We start from the raw sequence: 24596 nt of genomic DNA, 5'->3' as shown, positions 1-24596 counted from the left end.
AGTGATGAATGAAATGTGCACGGAGCGTCGTTAGAACAGCCCGAATGACTGTTGATTCATGTTGACAGAGAAACTGATGTGTTCAATTCCACCCAGAATCCTTCCAATTATGCCGTATTCCAACGGGCGGTGGGTGGACGAACACTCGTATTGGGTGTGCGATAAAATCACACAATTCAAACGTTCAATAAATATAACGCACTTGAATTAGCACAAAACAACATATATTTTCATTTACAGGACTATTTACATTTATTTTACAGCAAAATCAAATTTGAATTATCGATGAACTACACTCAACAGACTATTCTACGGTACTATACATCTATTCTTCTACTCTATAATCTATCTCTCCTTTCTTCCTATTTTATCCACTTGACGAAAACCAAAACAAAACACCACACACATTTACGGCACTCACTGCCGTTCTCGATCGAGCGCACTCTCGTTGTTGTATTGCTGTTGTTTCCATATCTTTGTAGCTCTTATGTTTTCTGTTATTCTCTGAGCGGTTATGGTTTCATCAATCCAGGGATGTAGTGTTGGGTGGATGATAACTCTCCAACATTCTCACCCACCCTGAAATTTCCGAAATTTCTGAAATAAAAAACCTATTCGACAGGAAAGGGAGTGGGGTGCAATGGGATTCGAAGCTATGGGTTTAATTATCACGATCCTCAATTGGTAACATACACAGTTTTTCCACCGGACGCTTCATTATACCTGAAGAAGTTTTGAGCGACACAACTCGCACAACTCCATCGTCCCCCGGGTGAACCTCAACAATCCTCCCCATTTTCCAACGCATAGGGGGCTGGTTGTCATCCTGAATGATCACCAGCTTGCCAACTGCGATACACACAGGTGGTTTCCATCGCTTCATTCTCCCTTGCAGCTGTGCCAAATAGTCTCTGCGCCATCTCTTCCAGAAATCCTGTAGACGTTTTTGAATCAACTGCCATTTGTTCAAACGATTACTGGGAACTGCTTCTATATTTTCTTCCGGGATCGCCTGCAGAGAAGTTCCGATCAAGAAGTGGGCAGGCGTCAATGGCTCTAAGTCGTTTGGATCCTCAGACATCTGTGTCAATGGCCTTGAATTGAGACACCCCTCTATTTGGACGAGTAGAGTGCTCATATCCTCGGGAGTCGCAACACTTTCGCCTAGAACCTTAAGCAGGTGGATTTTAGCAGATCGTACGGCGGCTTCCCACAAACCTCCGAAGTGGGGCGCACTGGGGGGATTAAAATGCCATCGAATCCCTTGATTGGCACATTCCTTCGAAACTCGACTATGGTGACTACTATTTTTCAATGAAATCAGGAATTCTCGTAGTTTATTTCGAGCTCCGACGAAATTAGTGCCATTGTCGGAATAAATATCCGTGCATATTCCTCTTCTTGAAATGAATCTCCGTAATGCCTGTAGAAATCGGTCGGTAGATAGGTCACTTACAAGCTCTAAGTGTACCGCCTTCGTACACATGCAAACGAAGATTGCTACATAGGCCTTCACTGCTGGTCGTCGCGGGGCTACCCTTAGGTAAAGTGGTCCAAAGTAGTCAACGCCCGTTCGTGAGAACGGACGAGATACGGTGACCCGTGCTGATGGCAGCTCTCCCATGAATTGTTGCATTGCAGACGGCTTTGCTCGGAAACACCTCTGGCAGTGATGCACAATGTAGCGAGCGAGATTCCTTCCGCCCAATGGCCAATAGCGGCGTCTTACAGCTCCTAATAGTAGTTGCGGTCCCGCATGAAGCAGCTTCTCGTGGTAGTACCTTATAATGATTCGCGTAAAATGATGCCTAGCTGGCAAAACAACTGGGTGCTTCGTTTCTTCGGATTCCGCTGAATGCTTCAGTCGTCCTCCAACTCTTATCAACCCGTCCTCGGATATATATGGGTTGTATCATCGAAGCGGAGATTTTCGGGGAACCATTTCCCCTTTAGACAATGAAATCCATTCTAGATGAAAACATTCCTGTTGCACCCTTGAAATTAGCAGCCTTTCTGCCTCTTTCAATTCGATTGCGGAAAGAAATCTCGTGTCCTTACGAGTATTTCTTGGTTCACGAAGTAGTTTCATCAACCTCAGCCAATAAGCTGTACACCGGATTAATGCAATGAACGATCCAAACTTCCCAAAATACCAATCGTTGAATTCCACCATTTCAGAAGCAATGTTGGTTACTACTGTACGACGCTTCTCTTCCTCACCTTCTTCAACCGTAGAATTCTCTGGAAATGTTGGCCAATAATCGGGACCCTTCTCCAACCAAGCTGGTCCATGCCACCAAACCTTGTTCTCAATGATGTCCTCAGGAGATATACCCCTGGAAATGAGATCCGCAGGATTCTCAGCTCCTGACACGTGTCTCCACTGACAGCCAACGGATATCGTTTGGATTTTCGAAACCCTGTTAGCGACAAAAACATTCCAAGTGGTTGGGGAAGCTGCTATCCAATGAAGGACACACGTCGAATCCGTCCAGAAAAACGTTTGCGCTGCTACTCTCGTCGAATCACGAATCTTCTCGAACAGTAAAACCGCAAGAAGTGCCCCACAAAGCTCTAATCTCGGGATGGATTGGGTTTTCATCGGAGCTATCCTTGATTTGGACGACAGTAATCTGACCCTAATAGTTCCGCTCGAATCCATGCTCTTTATGTAAACACATGCTCCATATGCCTTCTCGGACGCATCTGAGAAACAATGTATCTCGACGAGGATCGCATCGGGGATGATCACGCAGCGTTCAATGCGTATTTCGTTCAATAGCGGTAGTTGTCGGTGATAACATCGCCAGGTCTCACCCACCGTCGAAGGGACTGGGTGATCCCAGTTCAAATTTTCGTCGTTCTCATACTTTAACATCCACAATAATTGCATTATAATCTTGGCTCTGGTTATGACAGCACCCAAGAGACCAAGAGGGTCGAAAAGCGTGGCAATGACTGATAGAATTTTTCGCTTGGAAAGTCCTGTGCTGGTGTCCAGTATCGGAATGTTGAACTGGAACCTGAAAGTGTCGGTGTTCGTCATCCATGTTAGGCCAAGTGTCTTCACTGACGGATCTGGGTCCAAGTTGATACCTTCACGTCTCGAATCGCTAAGGAATCTTCTGCGATTCCCTCCAAAACCATCGGGTGATTTGACGCCCACTTCCGGAGGTGAAAGCCACCGGAATTCATCATATTGTCGAGTTGAATCCTCAGCTCGATTGCTGACATTACTTCATCTGTACCGGTGATGATGTCGTCCATGTATACATCCTCGCACACCGCCCTTGCTGCTAATGGAAAACGACTGCCTTCATCCATGGCTAACTGCTTGAGAGTACGAGTAGCGAGAAATGGTGCTGGCTGAGTACCGTACGTTACTGTGCCCAACTCGTAGGTCTCCGGCTCATCGTCGGGAGAAAAACGCCACAAAATAGATTGCAGGGATTTATCCTTTGGACAGACGTTGATTTGCCGGAACATCTTTTCCACATCGGCAACGAGCATGATCTGTTTCGTGCGGCACCGAATGATGATCGATCGTAGGTCTTCTTGGATCACTGGCCCCACCAGCAATCCATCATTCAACGATACTCCTGTTGAGGTTTTACACGAAGCATCGAAGACCACCCGTAGTTTTGTGGTAGTACTGGCTTCCTTGACTACCGGGTGATGAGGCAAATAACACCGTTGAACCTCACCAGAAACTTTTTCAACCTTACGCATATGGCCGAGTCGAAGATATTCCTGCATGAAAGCCAAATACTGATCCCGTAAGTTGGAATCGCGTGATAATCTTCTTTCCGTTCCCTGAAATCGACGTAGTGCGATTTCCTCGGATTTCCCTAGTCTGCTCAGAACGCCATCGTCCTTGGGCAAAGCCACTGTATATCGACCGTCCATTTGACGCTTTACCGTTCGCTTAAAATGTTCCTCACATTGAACTTCCTCCGGTGAATAATGATTTGTTGATCCAATCTCTTCACATTCCCAAAATCTAGCAATCAAGGACTCCAAACTTCCCGAAGCGGATATGTTGCAGTTGACCTGAATGGATTGACTTGGTACCGACAAGCCTCCACATACTACCCAGCCGAAGACTGACTCATTCAATGCGGGCAGTCTCTCACCCAACGAAATCTTTCCACCAGTTCCAAAAAATTCGAAGAAAGCTTCTATACCCAAAACGATATCCACACCCTTGGATTGGAAGAATGCAGGATCGGCCAGTTCAATGCCCTTTGGAATCGACCACCCCTTTGTATTCACCGTCAAGGTCGGAAGATTCACCGTGACTTTCGACAAAACTAGGAAATCCATGTCTCGGCAGTATTCAGAAACTCGTGACTGTACCATCGCTCGAATTCGGTGTTTGACTTGAGTCGCTGCTTGTCCTATTCCAAGAACCGATATGTCCACCCTTTCTCGGTTGACATTCATCCGCTGACTCAACCGTTCGGAAACAAAATTACTTTCGGACCCTGAGTCCAATAATGCTCGGGCGGGGAACCTCTGACCGCTATCATCCACCAATATGACAACAGCCGTAGCCAGTAACACCTGGGATGAGTACTGCTGCGCAGAACAAACCGCTTTAGTTGACACGTTTGCTGTTTGTGTTGAACTTGATGCCGATGACCTTGTTTCCTTGCTATGTTGCTGATGGTTGCCCCTTGCGACCACCGTAACTTTCGTGGAACCTTCTCTATCGATCTTGAAGCAGACCAACGTATGATGCCGACCCTTGCAAGTCCGACAGGAAAACCTTGATTTGCAATCCTTCGCCTGATGTCCTACCCTGAAGCAATTGCGGCAGAGTGAATGGGTTCTCAATAATGCGTCTCTTTCCGCTACCTCTTGACGTTGAAACACTGGACACTGATACAACGGATGATCTCCTTTACATGCCAAACAACGTGCTTCGGAACCTTGCACGCTGCTGTAACTTGCCTTTGTAGACGCCGGTCTTAGTTTCGAATACTGTTGTGGTCCTCTGGAATCCACCGATTTACTGGGAAGAGATTCGAGTACTTGAACACGCCGCCGAATGAAATCCGTTAAATCAGACAGCGTGTCTTGTTCCTTAGTCGACGAGAATTCCTCCCAGCCCCTACGTGTTACTGGGTCGAGTCGTGCTGTGAGTATATGAACCAGCAATAGATCTTTGTAGTCCTCTGGTTCTACCACTTGATCCAAATTTTTCACGACCCTCTCGAATCCCTCTAGTAGTGTGTGAAGTTCGCTGACCGATTCCCTAGTCAATGTTGGAAGATGAAACAGTGCTTGAACTTGACGCTTCCGCAACTGTTTACTATTGTCAAACCGCTTCAACAACATTTCCCAGGCGATCTGATAGTTGGCCGTCGTAATTTTCAGCGGGTCTATCAGGCTCTTCGGTTCCCCCTGAAGACATCCCTTGAGGTAGTGGAACTTTTCCACTGCTGGCAACTCAGTTTTATAATGGATGAGCGAAGTGAAGAGGTCACGGAAACTCAGCCACTCATCTATATCCCCATTGAACGACGGTAGACTTATTTGAGGAAGACGCACACGATCAGCACCAAAAACAACTGACTCGTTTGTTCGGACGGACTGCTCTAGTACCAATGGACCCTGCAACCTTTTGGATTTGTCTACGAGGAATGATTTGACTCGATAATATCTATCACTGAACTCCTGTCGTTCCTTATCGTATGATTCCTCATCCGCGAGATAATCCTCATGTGCCCTAATCTCAACTAAAGTGTCACAAAACTTCTCCCACAGTTCATCAATTTTCTCTAAACGGATGTCAACATCCGTAACCGTTGACGTTTCCTCATAGTCCTCCACGAAACGCCAGATGTCGTTGAAGGAAGCCTGGACATCGTTCAACCTCGCTATGAGCAGCTTCAGCGAAGGAGCCTTCTTGGCAGCGGGTATCATTGGCGGCATGTTGATCTCACGTTATCGGTACCGTTAGTGAAAAGGGATGAAATGTGTTGGTAGTAATCGATCGAAGTCCTAGCTCCGCTAGGCATATACCAGTGTAGTTTACCTTAAAACGTAAACGTGTGCACCAAAATAATTATGGTATGCAACAGCGCAACATTGAATCCTTGATCGTCACAAGAAATAATGATCTTCACGCTCCGACAGGACCAAGGGTTGGGAGAAGAGAAGAGGTATGCTATGTAGTTTTCCGTAAACTAACTTCGGCGGACATATACCGTTCCAACTCACCCACAGAACCAATAGTCGTACCAATTCCAAAAGATAAGTTGATTATGCTCCACAGCAGCGAATATATCAATCCAATATCAATATTCTCACAGGGATCAGTGTATAGGAATGAGTCGAAGAGGATATATTTATTTAAAATTGTGTATTAATCTTGCCTAGCTTCGGCACATATACTGCTCTATGCACTCACCCAGGCAAAAGTATTGTTGCACTTCCTCTTCTAATCTCTCCTATCGTCTTATACTACTGTCCTCCTCAAATTAGACGTAGTGGGTGGCAGGTGTTGTTGATTTATTTTATGCTCCTCTCCAACAGCAGGTATCCACAGTCGATCAATCTTCGGTGTATCGGCTCGTACAATTCAATTCTCCAAGCTGACAGCCCTCGTCAGCGCGATCCAATTCCGTATAAAATAATGTTGGCGGGTCCAAAGTACCGAGAATAATTCGGTGTTAGTATCCAATAGTGCGCTAGCTTCGACTGGACATATATTTATTTGTTCTCACTAACCTGAGCAAAAAATAATGTTGCCAATGTCCAGCGTATTGTTCTCCTCCGATATATTGCCTTGTGTAGCTGATTCCAATGGCCGCAGTGCTATTCGATTCCTTTCCACAATATCGATGATGATGGAAACGATCGATTCGGTGACTTCCACTAGTCAGTGCTCCAGACGGTTCCAGATCCGGCTCGAAGGACCATAAATGTTCAATTCCACCCAGAATCCTTCCAATTATGCCGTATTCCAACGGGCGGTGGGTGGACGAACACTCGTATTGGGTGTGCGATAAAATCACACAATTCAAACGTTCAATAAATATCACGCACTTGAATTAGCACAAAACAACATATATTTTCATTTACAGGACTATTTACATTTATTTTACAGCAAAATCAAATTTGAATTATCGACGAACTACACTCAACAGACTATTCTACGGTACTACCCACAATCAAATCGACGAAAAAAACATCGACCTAACAACGACCGTAACGCTGTTACCTATTCACGATGACGACGATTAGGTATCGACATCGGCATTAGTTTGTATGAGGCAAACTATTCTCTATCATATTAGTCGGCCCGAATCAGTTTATATTTGCTAAAATTTGTATGAAATTTTTTTCTTGGCATAATTTTTTCTACTTAAAGTACGTTGTCATGACCCTAATTTGAATTATTTTCTATAGACGTTCAGATATTCTCAAAAAAACTTGTCATTATAATATAAAATTATCTCAAAACATATTTTTTTATGACGTTTTTTCACCACTTGCAGGCAATGGTGATTTTCACTTACATAGAGTACTAATTTGATTAAGGAAAAATCATGTTCATTCATAATTTTCATTTTAAAAGTGTATTGATTCCTTCTGCAAATCCATACTGTCATGCCTATTACCCAATATCGTCAACGCGGATAGTTCGTTAGTCGAAAATACTGAATAATTAAACAAACCAAATGGCATCACTGGTGGTTCTTTTTTCCACTCCGCTAAACTGTCATCTCAAACAAAAACAAATGGATCATACAACTGGTGAGTATGAAATATATTTCGGCTTTTTAATTATTAATTATTTTATCTTGTCTTATCAGCTATGAATACATTCGACTCGTTTGCTTCCATCAATCGGTAAGTGAGAAAGATGATTTCTCCCATCAGTGCGGATTTCCACTTCTATCACAGCAGCCAACAACATCCGTTTTCCTGCAGCAGTAACCTTCAACCCCTGTTGGCAATGCCGGGGGACAGCATCAACAGCAGCAGCAGCAGAATTTGACCATGGTATGGTATTGCGAAGAACTTTCCCCATTAGAGGTTCCGTGCTTCGCGCACATTCAAAATCCTCTTCAGACACGAAAACTCAACGACAAGGAGGTATTTATCAACTTGCTCAGCTGAATTACCACCCGGAGGAACCCGAATGCACTGATTCCGTTGTATAGTAGAATGAAAATAGGCGAGGTAAGCGAACGTAATCGCATGATATTTTAATAGTTCGCATTTTTATCCGGATCATACAACTGGTGAGTAGGGAATTCATTTCTGCTTTTCACTTACTAATCATTTTATTTTGTTTCAGCTATGAATACATCCGACTCAATCAATCGGCGAGTGAGAAAGATGATTTCCCTCATCACCACATTGCTTATTTCCACTTCTGTCACGCCAGCCAACAGCATCAGCTTTCCCGCAGCAGGACCTGGCCATCGATAGTATTTCGAGCAATTTTCCCCATCGGAGATCCCGTGCTTCACGCACATTGAAGAAACCTCCTCAGCCACATATGTGTGTCAAGGAGAAAAAGGAGCTGGATTCGAATCGTCAATCCAGACAACCCGAATGCACCGATTGCATTATATATCTTGTTTATATTTTATATGCATTTTGTGTTTTTTTGAATAAAATGATTAAAATCGATCAATGTTTTTCCTTTTCATGTTTCATAACAAACCAATACAAACAAGAGACGATCAGTGTTGGAAGCAGCGTTACATGCAGGTCGACGCCTTGCATATGTTGGCAAAAAAGTGGCGTCAAGTTGTTCGATGAATGCATATGAAAGGTCGATAAATCGATTGCAAGGTGGCAGCATTTGAGGTCGATTGTTGACATTTCATCGACCCGATCTTGGCAGGCAAAACGGATTGTGGGTATACATCTATTCTTCTACTCTACAATCTATCTCTCCTTTCTTCCTATTTTATCCACTTGACGAAAACCAAAACAAAACACCATACACATTTACGGCACTCACTGCCGTTCTCGATCGAGCGCACTCTCGTTGTTGTATTGCTGTTGTTTCCATATCTTTGTAGCTCTTATGTTTTCTGTTATTCTCTGAGCGGTTATGGTTTCATCAATCCAGGGTTTCATCAATCCAATTGAATGCGAAGGCCGATGGCCTCATAGTCCCCTATTCACAGTTGAATGTAAATTTGCCGAGCCCTGAAGAGGGTTAATTGGAAGAAAAACATGGGTCATACTAATTTGCAGTTTCAAAGGCGAAGTTTCCGCCAAAAAATGGGTTTTTTATTGATTTTACTAGCTGACCCGACAAACTTTGTCAAGTCCAAATTTGTTTTTTGGTATCAATACCTTCAAACATTCACGTTTTCTTACTATGAGCAAGTTCATGGGTCCAACCGCAGAACTGTTCATTGATTCATCTTCTAATCGACCCCGTTGAATTTACCTTTTAAGATAAAATTCCTAGTATTTCTACCAAAACTCATCATTACAATATTAGTTTATTTTCAGACACAATTCTCGTTCAAGATTTTTCAACCACTTGAAAATAACATGTTTCTCCGTTACATGAAATAAATGTTTGAAACAGAAAATATGATAGAATAAAGACAGCCCTAAATCGGACAATTCCTTCCTCGAGTTCTGCTCTTATCAACACATTCGGCGATACTTTTTTATTGGTATAGATAGAAGAAGATATAAAAATGCGTTTCATCACATTAAAATCCATTTCCAGTTCCGAACAAAGACCAATTTCGCTAGCGCAAACATCAAATGGACGAACAGCACTTGTCACTATGTAATTGAAGAACATCTGGGAATTTAATTTTCCGAATTTTCCCTTTTTCCTTCAGAGTTTTCCGAAAATTTTCAGGTATCATGTGTGGTTGGAATATTTTTGGTTGAAATATGTATGATATTTTTATAGGACTCCCTCTCCATTCCAGAGGAGGCAAGGGTGTCATACCAGCATAGAAACATTTTTCATACCCAAAAACCCTCACATCCCACATCCCACATCCTCACATCCCTCATTTGCTTGATTAATTCTCGAGTAATGCAGAAATTTGTGTTTCATTTGTATGGCAGCCTCCCCTAAGAGAGGGGGAGAAGTATCTAACCATCGTAAAAACATTTAGTGCACCCTCAAACCTCCACATTCCCAATTTGGTTTCATTTGCTTAATGATTTTCTCGAGTAATGCAGAAATTTGTGTTTCATTCGTATGGCAGCCCCCCTTAGGAGGGGGGTGGAGAGTCTAATCACCATAGAAATATTTATTGCACCCTAAAACCTCTATATGCCTAATTTGGTCTCATTTGCTTGATTAATTCTCGAGTAATGCAAAAATTTGTGTTTCATTTGCATGGCAGCCACCCCTAAAAAAGGGGGGAAAAGTATCCAACCACCGTAAAATTGCACCCTCGGATGGTTCCCAAAGCGAAACTCGTGGAATGTGATGGAGTTTGCTTGAAGCTACAAATTTATTTGAATTAATTATACTTTCACAAATATATATATATATATATATATATATATATATATATATATATATATATATATATATATATATATATATATATATATATATATATATATATATATATATATATATATATATATATATATATATATATATATATATATATATATATATAATGATTCTTACATTAAGTCCACCTCCAATTATAATTCCTTCAACAAATAGTTTAAATAACTCTTGACAATATAATTTTGTGAACAGGCCTGTAGTGAACAACACTTAACAATGAACGTTACTTTTCAAAACGGCTAGAAACAATCGTTTTTCTTCCGTAACTCTACGTTACATGTTTGAAGATGATTTAGGGTTACCAGCAATTCAACAAGCCTCCCCTCGTGTTGCTGGAAGTTCTGCCTCAGTAACACATCCTGTATCAACATCCAAAAGTGCAAGTTTTGTTGCTGGTCGATGAATCACTCCATGAGTAGTCTGTACATCTGCTCGTCGTACTCGTCCGTCTTTGCCTGGAAATACTCGTATAACCTTTCCTCGAATCCATTTATTTCTGTGTGTTTCATCTGCAATAAGAACTAGTGACCCAACTGCAATGGGTTTCACATTCGCGAACCACTTCGTGCGACGGGTGATAGTGGGTAAGTATTCTTTTATCCACCGACGCCAAAAATGATCCAAAATATACTGAAGAAATTTCCAGCTATCCCTGAGCGCAGTTCTTTCGTCTGTTGGTGCTTTAATGGGCTGCCGTACACCATTAGAATTAAGCATAATAAAATGGTTTGGAGTCAATGATTCTTCGTCCGAGCCCTCGATTGGCATATATGTTAATGGTCTCGAATTAACCATGTATTCAGCTTCAACTAAAAGAGTTGAAAAGGTCTCCTCATCCAGAATTCGTTGAGTGGGTAGAGAATTCAATGCAGTTTTAATTGACCGAACCATTCTCTCCCAACAGCCTCCCATGTGAGGTGCACCTGGAGGGTTGAATCGCCAAATTGTGTTTGTGTCAGTGAATGTGCTGCTCAATTCATTATTGATTTCTTTTATTTCTTGTTTCAGTTTCCTGCTGGCTCCTATAAAATTGGTTCCTTGGTCGCTGAATATTTCCGATGGTGCTCCTCTTCGTGCAATGAAGCGTCGTATAGCCTTTTTGCACGAATCCGTGGACAAAGTTGCAACGATTTCCAGATGGACTGCGCGCACTGTTAAACAGGTGAATAGCGCCACCCATCGCTTCACCGTAGCTCTTCCCTGTTTTACAGGGTAGGGGCCAAATAATCCAACCCTGTGAATGTGAAAGGTCGAATGAACGGCTGTAATCGAGCAGCGGGCAAGGGGCTCATCTTCGGTGCCCGAGGAACGGCTTTGTGTATTATGCACCACCCACATTTGCTGCTTATTTTACGCACTTCTACACGTAGCTCTGACATATGGTATTTTTGACGGATTTCATTAATCACGGTCTCGTTATTTGCGTGACGGTAATACACATGATACCATTTCAAAAGTAATCCAGCACAGTGATGTCGTTTTGGTATTATAATGGGAAACTTTAAATCGTATGGAGCAAATGGTGCTGCTTCTATCCGGCCGGAAACTCTCATCACGCCATTTTCATCCAAAAATGGGGAGAGTTTGAATATTCGACTTACTTTGTTCAAGCTCTGTTGTTGTTCTGGAGGAAGCGTCTCGTTTCTCTTCAAGGTAATCATTTCGTCAGGAAATGCCTCGAGCTGAACAAGCCGCCAAATGATATTCTCAGCTCGTTTAAGCTCATCACCATTAAGTCCGGTTTTCTTAGGATTATCGTACTGATGTCCGTTCCGACGATGCTAGCAAAACTTAGCTTTTTCAATAAATCGACAAATATATGCCACACTTCTGACTAAACGTTGCCATTGTGAAAATCGATCGAATTCTACTATAGATTCAATGCTCAGGTTACGTGAACAGATCTCAGCTCTTCGCAGGTGTTCGGTGGGGGAGGGTGAAATGATGGCCATTCACTTTCATTTTCGTATAGAAATTCAGGCCCAGCAAACCAGCGACAATTTGAATTAAATGTTGGTCCTTTGCCCCATTTTGTGGCTTCGTCTGCCACATTCAAACGTGAAGGAAGCCATCTCCAATCTTTTATTGATGTTTCATTCAGTATTTCACTGACACGATATGCCACAAATTGAAGGTATCTTCGTTGATCCGACTGTATCCACGATAGGACTGTACTGGAGTCGCTCCACATTATTCGTCGTTTAATTGGTAAACTGTGATCTTCTTCTATAGTCTTCGCTAATCTAGCTCCAATATCAGCCGCAAGTAGCTCTAAGCGCGGTATTGATAATGGTTTAAGGGGAGCAACCTTTGTTTTAGAAGTGACGAGTACACAACGAATTTCACCGTGGTTTATAATCCTGAAGTAACCAACCGCAGAAAACGCCTCCTCACTAGCATCAACAAAAATGTGCAATTCCATAGAATCAAAACTGGCAGGCGTGTACCCTGGGAAGTAACATCGGGGTAATCTCACCCGCTCGATGTCTCGGAGCACGGTTAGCCACTGTTGCCAACGAGTAAAAATATGTTCCGGAATGTTCTCATCCCAATCTGTTTTCGATCGCCAAATTTCCTGGATGATCACTTTACCGTGAATAATGAATGGAGAAACAAATCCTAAGGGATCGAAAACACTCATGACGACCTTTAGGACACTCCTTTTAGTAGGGACTAACACTCCTTCTATCAATGATTGCAATTCGTCGGGTAGTGTGAGTAGAAATGTCAACACATCTTCAGTGGGGACCCATATCATCCCTAATACGCGCTCCGTGGTATTGTTATTGCCTATCGAAATTGATTTCGTATTCGCTGGATTGATTTCTCCCAACTGTTGCAGAACACTGTTGGAATTAGATAGCCAGTTTCTTATTTGAAAGCCTGCTTTGCTATGGATAAGCTTAATTTCACGAGCCAGCTTGACCGCTTCTTCTTCCGTATCAACGCTATCCAAGCAATCGTCCACATAGTGGTTAGTTTTGATGGACATTGCAGCTCTGGGATACATTATTTGGTATTCATCCGCATTAATATTTTTGATATATTGGGCCGAACAGGGTGAACACGTCGAGCCAAAGGTTGCCACATCCATAAAAAAAATTTCTATAGGACTCGTGGAACTATTCCTCCACAAAAAAAGCTGCGCAGAACGATCAGATTCCCGTATCACAATTTGATGGAACATCTCTTGGATGTCTCCGTTTATAGCTACTGCTCACTGTCGATAACGGAAGAGAACTCCTGGAAGTGATGTTAGCAAGTCGGGACCTTTTAACAATTGCGAGTTTAGACAGACTCCGTTCATCTTAGCTGCAGCATCCCATACGACACGGACTTTGGACGGTTTTTTAGGGTTTAGTACCACGTTTATTGGAAGAAACCATGTACGTTTCGCATCAAACCTAGACATTTCAAAGGAAGATACCTTATGCGCATATCCTTTAGTTTGATAATCATCAATTAAGCGCCTCACAGCATTGTATAAATTTGGACTTTTCTCTAATCTTTTTTCAAGGCATTTCAATCTTTTTTCAGCCATCATTCGATTATTAGGAAACTCCACAATATTTTCCTTCCATAGAAGCCCGGTTTCAAACCTGCCGCATGGTAAACGAATCGTGGTGTTCTTCAAAATTGCTTTAGCACGAGTGTCTTCCGTCCCTTCGAGTTTTTTAACGGCGCTTATTCCCAATGATTCAATAGCAAAAAAATTCTCGACCGCATCATGTAATTTTTTATCAGAAGATATTTCGCAAATATGCAGATGCGCGTGTGAAAATGGTTCTCTGTCTGATTGAGTGCGTCCGTGAACAACCCAGCCAAGCCGTGTTTTAGATGCTACTGGTTCCTCTGGGCGGCCTTCTCGTATTTTATGCGTTGTTATCAAGTGCGCGTTGTTAAGACGAATTAGAACTCTGGGAACAGCATTTTCATAACTGTGAATAGGAAGACCTCTTAAATAGGTGAACGTTTTTGATAATTTTCCATAATCAACGGACTGCTCTGGAAGCTGTAGATTTTCTACGGTGCGGACATCCGTAGCTGTATATATTTTATTGCTTTTCAACCCGGATATTGATATATTTACACGTTGCGATCTCTCAATGAATTTGGTCACTCCTGACGTCCATTGCATGCACAATGGTGCACTTTCGCCTCTCGTACAGAGTTGTTCTGCAATTGCCTGGTCTATCATCGTTATTGAAGAGCCGTTATCAAGAAAGGCGAACGTATCTATGGAACCCATTTTACCATGAAGTGTAACTGGTAGTATACGGAAAAGAATGAGCTCGGATGGTTGTCGATGTAACGAAACAATTCCACTTTCCACAGATGGAGGAGCTGAATTATCGGGTTTCCCAGGATGCAATAATCGGGAATGACGAGAAGGGCACCCACCGATTCCGCAAACCCCTACTTTGCATGGCCAACGTTTATGAGAAATTAAACATCGTCTACATAGACGAAGCTCTTCGACTCTCTTCCAACGATCTTGTAAACTCATTGTTTTAAATTCAATGCAATCGCGTACCAAATGACCTCTTACATCGCATATTGGACATCGTTCAGAGTGCGTTTTTATTCTGTAATCGTCGTTGTGAAATTGGTTTGTATTTTCTTCTTGTGTGTGGAGATTTACATATCCTTTTTCTTTGCCAGTCGCTATCGTCACATTACTCACGGCTGCTACTATTGTTGTCATATAATCACCAAATGTGCCCAAATCCGCACCAGGATTCCGCTGTTGGTGAAGAGCCCAGTCAAGTTTTATATTGGGAGGAAGCTTATCAACTAATTCCTGAAGAAGAGTAGGATTATTCAGATGTGCCTCCATTCCAACCGCACGCAAATGACTGCATAAATTTTGAACTGTTAGACCATAATTTATCAGCGTATCCAGTTTATCTGGTCTAGGTGCAGCTGTTGCACGTACTTTATTCAGGAGACTATGCACTATTTTCTCAGGATTTCCATACAACATTTGTAACGTGGTTATCGCTTTAGGGACTGATGACGGATGTAATAGCAAACTGCTAACAGCTTCTTTGGCTCGTCCTCTCAGGCACTCCTGGAGACGAGGTAAATTCTGTTCGTTACTATAGCCACACATGTTCGTTGAATGTATGTAGCTACTGTAGAAAATAGACCAATCGCTGCAGTTGCCATCAAATGTAGGTAAACTTCGAGGAACAACTTGACGTGCTGCAAGTTGTTGTGGAGAAGGAATTTGGAATTCACCAGTAATGGGTAATGTACCCGATGAAATACAGTTCCCTGAATTTAACATCGCTGTAGAATTACCGCCGTTAGGGAGAACCGGAGGTACGTATGGTGGGAAACGAGAGTCTACAGTACGTCCTCCATAGGGTGTCTGATTCAATCCCGAATATTGTGCTTTATTTTCGTAAACATTCTGAAGTGTCGACATAGGCAAAGCATTGAATACTTGCGTTTGTTTATTTACTAATGAAGTGTCAACTAAATCAGGAGCGTTTAAGACAGTAGAATGCATCTGCCTTGTCAACTGTTCATTTGACACATGTTGGTTACTCTGTCGAGGATGTAAATATTGTTTTTGTGAATTCTCTGGAAACTGCTTTCTTTCGCGTAACTCTTCGTGGTACTGCATCTGCTGCTTACTGCCAACCGGTTGAATCGATTCTTCGGAACGATCGAAATTTCGCACCGCCGTAGTTGTAGTTTGAGTCGGCTGGATAGACGAAATTGGAAATGCGTTTGAAGGCGTCGTGATGGTTGGAGAAATGAGATCAATCAGATGGACCCTATCGTTATCTAAAGGCGTTGACTGTTCATTGTCGTTGTTTGATGGGGTGTTTTTCACACCGGCATCGTGATTTTCAAAATACTGACATCTCCTTTGGGATCCGAAGACTGTTGATCTTTAATCCATAACTGCGTTCTTCTGGATCCTAGATGATTCTGATGGCGGGTAGTACTACGTGCCTCACTATCCGCGGTCAAATGCTGTCGCATAATTTCGTATTTTCGATTGATGAAGTCTTGTTCGAGAAGAAGCTTTTCATTCCTAGCCTTCTCCTGTCGTTCCTTCTCTTCCTTTTGCTGATCGTTCAGTAATCGTTTTGCGAGGGCTTTTTCTTCTTCTAGCTTAAGAAGCTCAAGCTCCATGCTTGCTTCTACAGCACCTGAAAAGGTACTTCTGCTGGATCTAGAACCGTTCCCATTTCGTGATTTACGTGGTACACAGTTCGAACAAAGGAAGGTTTTATTCGCGATACTGTGATCAACTCTGGCACAACGGAAATGGCACCAATACTCGCATTGATCACACATAACCATCCATTCGTCTGCCCAATCAGGTTCATTACATTCCTTACACTGATTTTCGGTCCCTTCGTGGGTTGCATTCTGCTCAACTGGTGCTAACATTTCGCCATTTGCTGCGTCACCGACAACGTTACTGTTTCCACCAGTCAAAGTGAGGTTAACTCCTGGCTTAGATCGGCTTCTTCTCACATGCAACATAATTAATCGTTGATATATGTACTCGAATCACACTCGCTATATAGTGCGTTAATCTTCAAGTTTGTTGGAGAAACTTTATAATTTTCGGATGGTTCCCAAAGCGAAACTCGTGGAATGTGATGGAGTTTGCTTGAAGCTACAAATTTATTTGAATTAATTATACTTTCACAAAAATATATATATATATATATTTATATATATATATATATATAATGATTCTTACATTAAGTCCACCTCCAATTATAATTCCTTCAACAAATAGTTTAAATAACTCTTGACAATATAATTTTGTGAACAGGCCTGTAGTGAACAACACTTAACAATGAACGTTACTTTTCAAAATGGCTAGAAACAATCGTTTTTCTTCCGTAACTCTACGTTACATGTTTGAAGATGATTTAGGGTTACCAGCAATTCAACAGTTTCATTTGTTTGATTAATTCTCGAGTAATGTAGAAATTTGTGTTTCATTCGTATGGCAGCCCCCCCTTAGAGAGGGGGGTGGAGAGTCTGTTAAGTTCTTCCAAAGAATGAAATTAATTTTTAATGTTAAGAGCTTGATTTATTTCGACTTCTATGTTTGGTGGTTGGAACTAAACTATAACTTTTTTCATTTAGTTACTGTCGTACCATGGCTACAAATCATGGCCTACCTAACGGTATGATTTTGCGTATGCCAATGGTACATCTTCCTTTTTTAGAAAATATCGTACGGTGCAAGCCATGCTGGGAGCCTACGAAGTCTTCCTTCTGGCCTGACGGGTTGTGGAGAGTCTTCAATAGGAACATCAGATTCATCGTCGTTATCGTTGTCTTCAACAACTTCTTGTTCATCATCGACAGGCATCGGCTCATCATCAGGAATCGGTTGCTCATCTTCTTTGGAGGAACTACTGGATCCGGAGGTTTCATATCTTGAAGATTGAATTCATCGATCAGCAGTTCCAAAGGAAGTTGATTTTGAGGTGTAGAATCAGCATCGGCATCGCTTCCATATCGTTGTCGAAGTTGGTTTGTGTGTGCTCGAATGAGTCGTCCGTTCTCGAGCAACACGGTGTAGTTTACTTTACTCTTGCGCTCCATGATTTGACCTGGAACCCATTCTGTTGTGTTACGATAATGAACCTGGGCAAAGACCATTTCTTTAGCATCAAAGGTTTGTTTCATCGCACCGTGTCGTCTGTTGAACTGGGAATTTTGCTTTTCGTTGACCAGCGTTGGACTTGGAGGACACGACTTCAGCAGATCCAGTGTCGTTCGTAGCGGTCGACCTAGAAATAGATGAGCTGGCGTCTTACGAGAGATGATGCCGTTGTCTTGAAGTCTCTGCAGTTCAGCATCAACCTTCGGAAGGGCATCGTAGGCAACCGGTCGCTTGGGGCAGTACACAGGTCGTGCATTTGGCTTCGGGTAGAGCGTTACCTTAGCTTTGGTGCAGCATCCGAGGATTGGTTGGAACACTTCAGGGAACTTCGCTTGCAGCTTCTTCATTGTTGCGTTTGAGTTTTGTTGGATTGCGTTGACTAATGAACTGAACGGAACCGACCAGAGATCGAACTGATCGATCGTTTCAATTCCCAGAACGTTGAGATCCGGATTGCTTGTAACGAAAATGCGGCCCACTTTCGTCACGTCTTGGATGGTGATTTCAGCGTTGAATTCACCTACGATGTCGAAGCCGCCACCCGAGGCGCTCACAGCAGCGACATCCGTTGTCTCGATGACAGGCTTACCCACCGATGTCCAAGTTCGTTTGGAGATGATGGTGATGTCAGATGCACAATCGAGCTGCAACTTTGCTGGTACACCGTTGATGTCGATTTTCACGAACTTCCGCTTTGCTTTGACGATGTCCTTAGGTTTGGATTTGTCGATCTGCTTCGTCGGCTTCTTCTCGGATGAGGAGCAGTACCCTTCCTTGTGGCCCTTCCGTTTACACTTTGAACATGTGTGTGTCTGGTAGGGGCACTCCGTGACATAATGAAGATCCCCACAGAACCAGCAAGGTGTTTTTGGTGACTTCTTCTCCTTTCCGTTTGAAGTACGATGACGAGAGATTGCGTTGACTTTAGACTTGTCCATACAACCTTTCTCGATCATTTGCGTGTCTTGCTTAAGGTTGATGATGCGGTTGCACTCCTCAACCAGGTTTTCAAGCTTGAGGTTGGCACCGTCGGCGGGCGGCGCGTTTTCTTCAGCTTCCAACTTCCCGATCAGCCTGGTCGGATATCCGAATCGCGTGGTGACTGGAGACCGCATACGAACCTGAGCGTCTTGAATTGGTCGCTGGATAGCTTTTCGATCTGGAACGCTTCGCAGTGCTTGTTCACCGATGCTGAGTAAGACGAAAAATCGTCGACTTCATTTTTCACGTATTGAAGACACTGGTAGCGTGCGTTGAAGAGTGACTTTTGGCGTCCAAAAAGTTTCTTCAGCTTCTTGACGGTGTCTTCGAATGAAAAATCCCGCGGATGACTCGGCAAAACACTGTTCACGTAGCGTTCGTGGAAATGCGTGCCGATTTTCCGCAGAAGTAGCCTGACCTTTGCTTTGTCATCCAAATGCTTTCCGTCCTCCTTGAACACGTCCTCGTATCGAGCATACCACGAATCGAAGAAGATGCCGCCGTCTGGATCGTACTGAAACTCGTCGATTCCCGTGGAGAGTGACTCGATGATCTTCTCGCTTCCAACTTGATTGGCGTTACCCTGCTGGAGAGCTGCAATCTGCTGCTGCTGGTTTGCGATGAGATCAGTCAGCCGGAGAATCGCTTGCTTAAAATCTGCGTCGGCCATTCTTGAATTCGTGACGGTTTGAGGGCTTCAGAAGCGGAACGGAATTTAAACTTGAATAGGAACAGGAACAAGCTTGACGTTGCTTCTGGAAAATGGCAAGAACTTCTCCTCGTCGCCAAAATTGTTAAGTTCTTCCAAAGAATGAAATTAATTTTTAATGTTAAGAGCTTGATTTATTTCGACTTCTATGTTTGGTGGTTGGAACTAAACTATAACTTTTTTCATTTAGTTACTGTCGTACCATGGCTACAAATCATGGCCTACCTAACGGTATGATTTTGCGTATGCCAATGGTACAGGGTCTAACCACCATAGATACATTTATTGCATCCTAAAACCTTCACATGCCAGATTTCGTTTCATTTGCTTGATTAATTCTCAAATAATGCAGGAATTTGCGTTTCATTTGTATGGCAGCCACACCCCCCCCCCCCCTTAGAGAGGGGGAGGGGTCTCAAATTATCACGAAAACCTTCCCCGGCCCCTAAAACCTCTACTTGCCAATTTTCATGTTAATCGGTCCAGTAGTTTCCGAGTCCATAAGAATCAGACAGACAGACAGAAATCCATTTATATATATACGAGTCTAAACATAGCAGGACTTGGCAAGGATAGGTGCGGTCCGAAGTTGCAGCTTTGAACCGAGCGAAACAATGTTCAAACAAATGTAAATGTAAGTTCCATAGTAAATCTATAGGCCTACCCAGGAGTGGTAGGCTTTTTTGTTTTGTCATGGCTTTCACATTATCTGATCACTGGTTTACACGACCTTATAGATAGATATATAGTTTAATTATTTATGTATTGATAAAACATAGTTTTCATGTTAAAATATCTTTTTTTTTGCGTTGGCACCTAATTTTAGTTCTTTATCGCGTTATTATCGATTTTCGTTATTCACGGTAACTTTGCTAGACTATTCCGCGTATATTCGGGGTTCTACTGTATATCAGTTTTAAGTCGAAACATCAAATGGTCTGAACGACAAAAAGGTTTTGGTTCGAAACGTATTAATTGATCTCTGAAGTTTCGGTATATTTTTTTTCTAACTTCCCATGAAGAGATTGGATCGTATTTACAACATTGTTTCGCTCGGTTCAAAGCTGCAACTTCGGACCGCACCTATCCTTGCCAAGTCCTGCTATGTTTAGACTCGTATATATATAAATGGATTTCTGTCTGTCTGTCTGTCTGTCTGATTCTTATGGACTCGGAAACTACTGGACCGATTAACATGAAAATTGGCAAGTAGAGGTTTTAGGGGCCGGGGAAGGTTTTCGTGATAATTTGAGACCCCTCCCCCTCTCTAAGGGGGGGCTGCCATACAAATGAAACGCAAATTTCTGCATTATTTGAGAATTAATCAAGCAAATGAAACGAAATCTGGCATGTGAAGGTTTTAGGATGCAATAAATGTATCTATGGTGGTTAGACTCTGTACCATTGGCATACTCAAAATCATACCGTTAGGTAGGCCATGATTTTTAGTCATGGTACGACAGTAACTAAATGAAAAAAGTTATAGTTTAGTTCCAACCACCAAACATAGAAGTCGAAATAAATCAAGCTCTTAACATTAAAAATTAATTTCATTCTTTGGAAGAACTTAAAAATTTTGGCGACGAGGAGAAGTTCTTGCCATTTTCCAGAAGCAACGTAAGTACCGTCACACTTCAGTGTTTTCGTCGCCTGATACCGCCTTGAACTCCAGTTCCATCACCGTGATCTCACCATCTGCTTCTATTACCTCGCAATCCAACGTTCTCTCGTTCAATTGCCATCAGAAAATCGTCGTATATTACCAGAATGTCGGCGGCATCAACAGAAATGTCGATGATATTCGGCTAGCTGTATCGGATCAATGCTACGATATCGTTGTTCTCACAGAGACTTGGCTAGACTCACGTACGCTCTCGCATCAGATGTTCGGTAAAGATTATGAAGTTTTTCGATGTGATAGGAATGCTGATAATAGCCGTAAGGCTAGAGGCGGAGGCGTTCTGGTGGCCGTGAACTCCAGACTCGAAGCGAGAGCTGTAGATAATCAAAAATGGATTTGCTTGGAGCAGGTGTGGACGGCGATCACACTTGGCGACCGTACTTTATTTCTATGTGCGTTGTACATTCCTCCCGACCGAATACGAGAACGCGAGCTCTTTGAGACACATTGTCAGTCGGTTTTCTCTGTCTTGGAAACCGCTAAAGCAACAGATGAAGTCATCTTAATGGGCGACTTTAATCTTCCAAGAATTTCATGGAAGAAAGCCTGCAACGGCTTCCTTTATCCGGATTTGGCTCATTCGACCATCCCTCCCAATGCTTCTTTCTTGCTTGACAATTACAGCTTAGCCTCTCTCTCGCAAATCAATTACGTTACCAATCAGAATGACCGTAGTCTGGATCTCTGCTTTGTAAGTGCGCAGGACACAGCTCCATTCCTATGCAGAGCTCCTGCTCCTCTTGTTAAGCACACTCCTCATCATCCACCTCTGCTGGTTACCGTTGGTACTAAGTTGTCACAGGATTTCGATATCTCACCTGTAGCAATTTCTTATGACTTTCGTAATGCCGACCATTGTGGTATCAGCCAGTTACTCTCTAGCTTCAACTGGGACGATATACTAGACACAATAAGCGAATAAACGAATAAACGTCAAGCTTGTTCCTGTTCCTATTCAAGTTTAAATTCCGTTCCGCTTCTGAAGCCCTCAAACCGTCACGAATTCAAGAATGGCCGACGCAGATTTTAAGCAAGCGATTCTCCGGCTGACTGATCTCATCGCAAACCAGCAGCAGCAGATTGCAGCTCTCCAGCAGGGTAACGTCAATCAAGTTGGAAGCGAGAAGATCATCGAGTCACTCTCCACGGGAATCGACGAGTTTCAGTACGATCCAGACGGCGGCATCTTCTTCGATTCGTGGTATGCTCGATACGAGGACGTGTTCAAGGAGGACGGAAAGCATTTGGATGACAAAGCAAAGGTCAGGCTACTTCTGCGGAAAATCGGCACGCAATTCCACGAACGCTACGTGAACAGTGTTTTGCCGAGTCATCCGCGGGATTTTTCATTCGAAGACACCGTCAAGAAGCTGAAGAAACTTTTTGGACGCCAAAAGTCACTCTTCAACGCACGCTACCAGTGTCTTCAATACGTGAAAAATGAAGTCGACGATTTCTCGTCTTACTCAGCATCGGTGAACAAGCACTGCGAAGCGTTCCAGATCGAAAAGCTATCCAGCGACCAATTCAAGACGCTCAGGTTCGTATGCGGTCTCCAGTCACCACGCGATTCGGATATCCGGACCAGGCTGATCGGGAAGTTGGAAGCTGAAGAAAACGCGCCGCCCGCCGACGGTGCCAACCTCAAGCTTGAAAACCTGGTTGAGGAGTGCAACCGCATCATCAACCTTAAGCAAGACACGCAAATGATCGAGAAAGGTTGTATGGACAAGTCTAAAGTCAACGCAATCTCTCGTCATCGTACTTCAAACGGAAAGGAGAAGAAGTCACCAAAAACACCTTGCTGGTTCTGTGGGGATCTTCATTATGTCACGGAGTGCCCCTACCAGACACACACATGTTCAAAGTGTAAACGGAAGGGCCACAAGGAAGGGTACTGCTCCTCATCCGAGAAGAAGCCGACGAAGCAGATCGACAAACCCAAACCTAAGGACATCGTCAAAGCAAAGCGGAAGTTCGTGAAAATCGACATCAACGGTGTACCAGCAAAGTTGCAGCTCGATTGTGCATCTGACATCACCATCATCTCCAAACGAACTTGGACATCGGTGGGTAAGCCTGTCATCGAGACAACGGATGTCGCTGCTGTGAGCGCCTCGGGTGGCGGCTTCGACATCGTAGGTGAATTCAACGCTGAAATCACCATCCAAGACGTGACGAAAGTGGGCCGCATTTTCGTTACAAGCAATCCGGATCTCAACGTTCTGGGAATTGAAACGATCGATCAGTTCGATCTCTGGTCGGTTCCGTTCAGTTCATTAGTCAACGCAATCCAACAAAACTCAAACGCAACAATGAAGAAGCTGCAAGCGAAGTTCCCTGAAGTGTTCCAACCAATCCTCGGATGCTGCACCAAAGCTAAGGTAACGCTCTACCCGAAGCCAAATGCACGACCTGTGTACTGCCCCAAGCGACCGGTTGCCTACGCTGCCCTTCCGAAGGTTGATGCTGAGCTGCAGAGACTTCAAGACAACGGCATCATCTCTCGTAAGACGCCAGCTCATCTATTTCTAGGTCGACCGCTACGAACGACACTGGATCTGCTGAAGTCGTGTCCTCCAAGTCCAACGCTGGTCAACGAAAAGCAAAATTCCTAGTTCAACAGACGACACGGTGCGATGAAACAAACCTTTGATGCTAAAGAAATGGTCTTTGCCCAGGTTCATTGTCGTAACACAACAGAATGGGTTCCAGGTCAAATCATGGAGCGCAAGAGTAAAGTAAACTACACCGTGTTGCTCGAGAACGGACGACTCATTCGAGCACACACAAACCAACTTCGACAACGATATGGAAGCGATGCCGATGCTGATTCTACACCTCAAAATCAACTTCCTTTGGAACTGCTGATCGATGAATTCAATCTTCAAGATATGAAACCTCCGGATCCAGTAGTTCCTCCAAAGAAGATTGCAGAGCAGAGCAGTTGTATGGATGAATCGATCTAATTTCGACCGTGGATCGATCTTTTATTTTTTTTCGATTGATTTTTAATTTATTTTTTCCACTATCTATGCTGTGA

The 24596-nt window shown here is 43.2% G+C and overlaps 1 protein-coding gene and 1 long non-coding RNA gene across 2 annotated transcripts; one reads left to right on the top strand and one right to left on the bottom strand.

Annotated features, from left to right (window-relative positions):
* Positions 1 to 3066: 3066 nt before the first annotated feature.
* LOC129773811 (uncharacterized) lies at positions 3067 to 5937 on the bottom strand. Its single transcript, XM_055777464.1, has one exon. The coding sequence runs from the start codon at positions 5935 to 5937 to the stop codon at positions 3067 to 3069; it is 2871 nt and encodes a 956-aa protein (XP_055633439.1).
* A 1585-nt stretch (positions 5938 to 7522) lies between these two features.
* LOC129774923 (uncharacterized) lies at positions 7523 to 8649 on the top strand. The gene is made up of 3 exons (XR_008742810.1): positions 7523 to 7764; positions 7824 to 8255; positions 8312 to 8649. It is a non-coding gene; the product is annotated as an uncharacterized LOC129774923 (long non-coding RNA).
* Positions 8650 to 24596: the final 15947 nt, after the last annotated feature.

The sequence above is a fragment of the Toxorhynchites rutilus genome, chromosome 3 (assembly GCF_029784135.1).
Source record: "Toxorhynchites rutilus septentrionalis strain SRP chromosome 3, ASM2978413v1, whole genome shotgun sequence".
NCBI lineage: Eukaryota > Metazoa > Arthropoda > Insecta > Diptera > Culicidae > Toxorhynchites > Toxorhynchites rutilus.
This window is presented reverse-complemented; position numbering and strand designations above follow the sequence as displayed.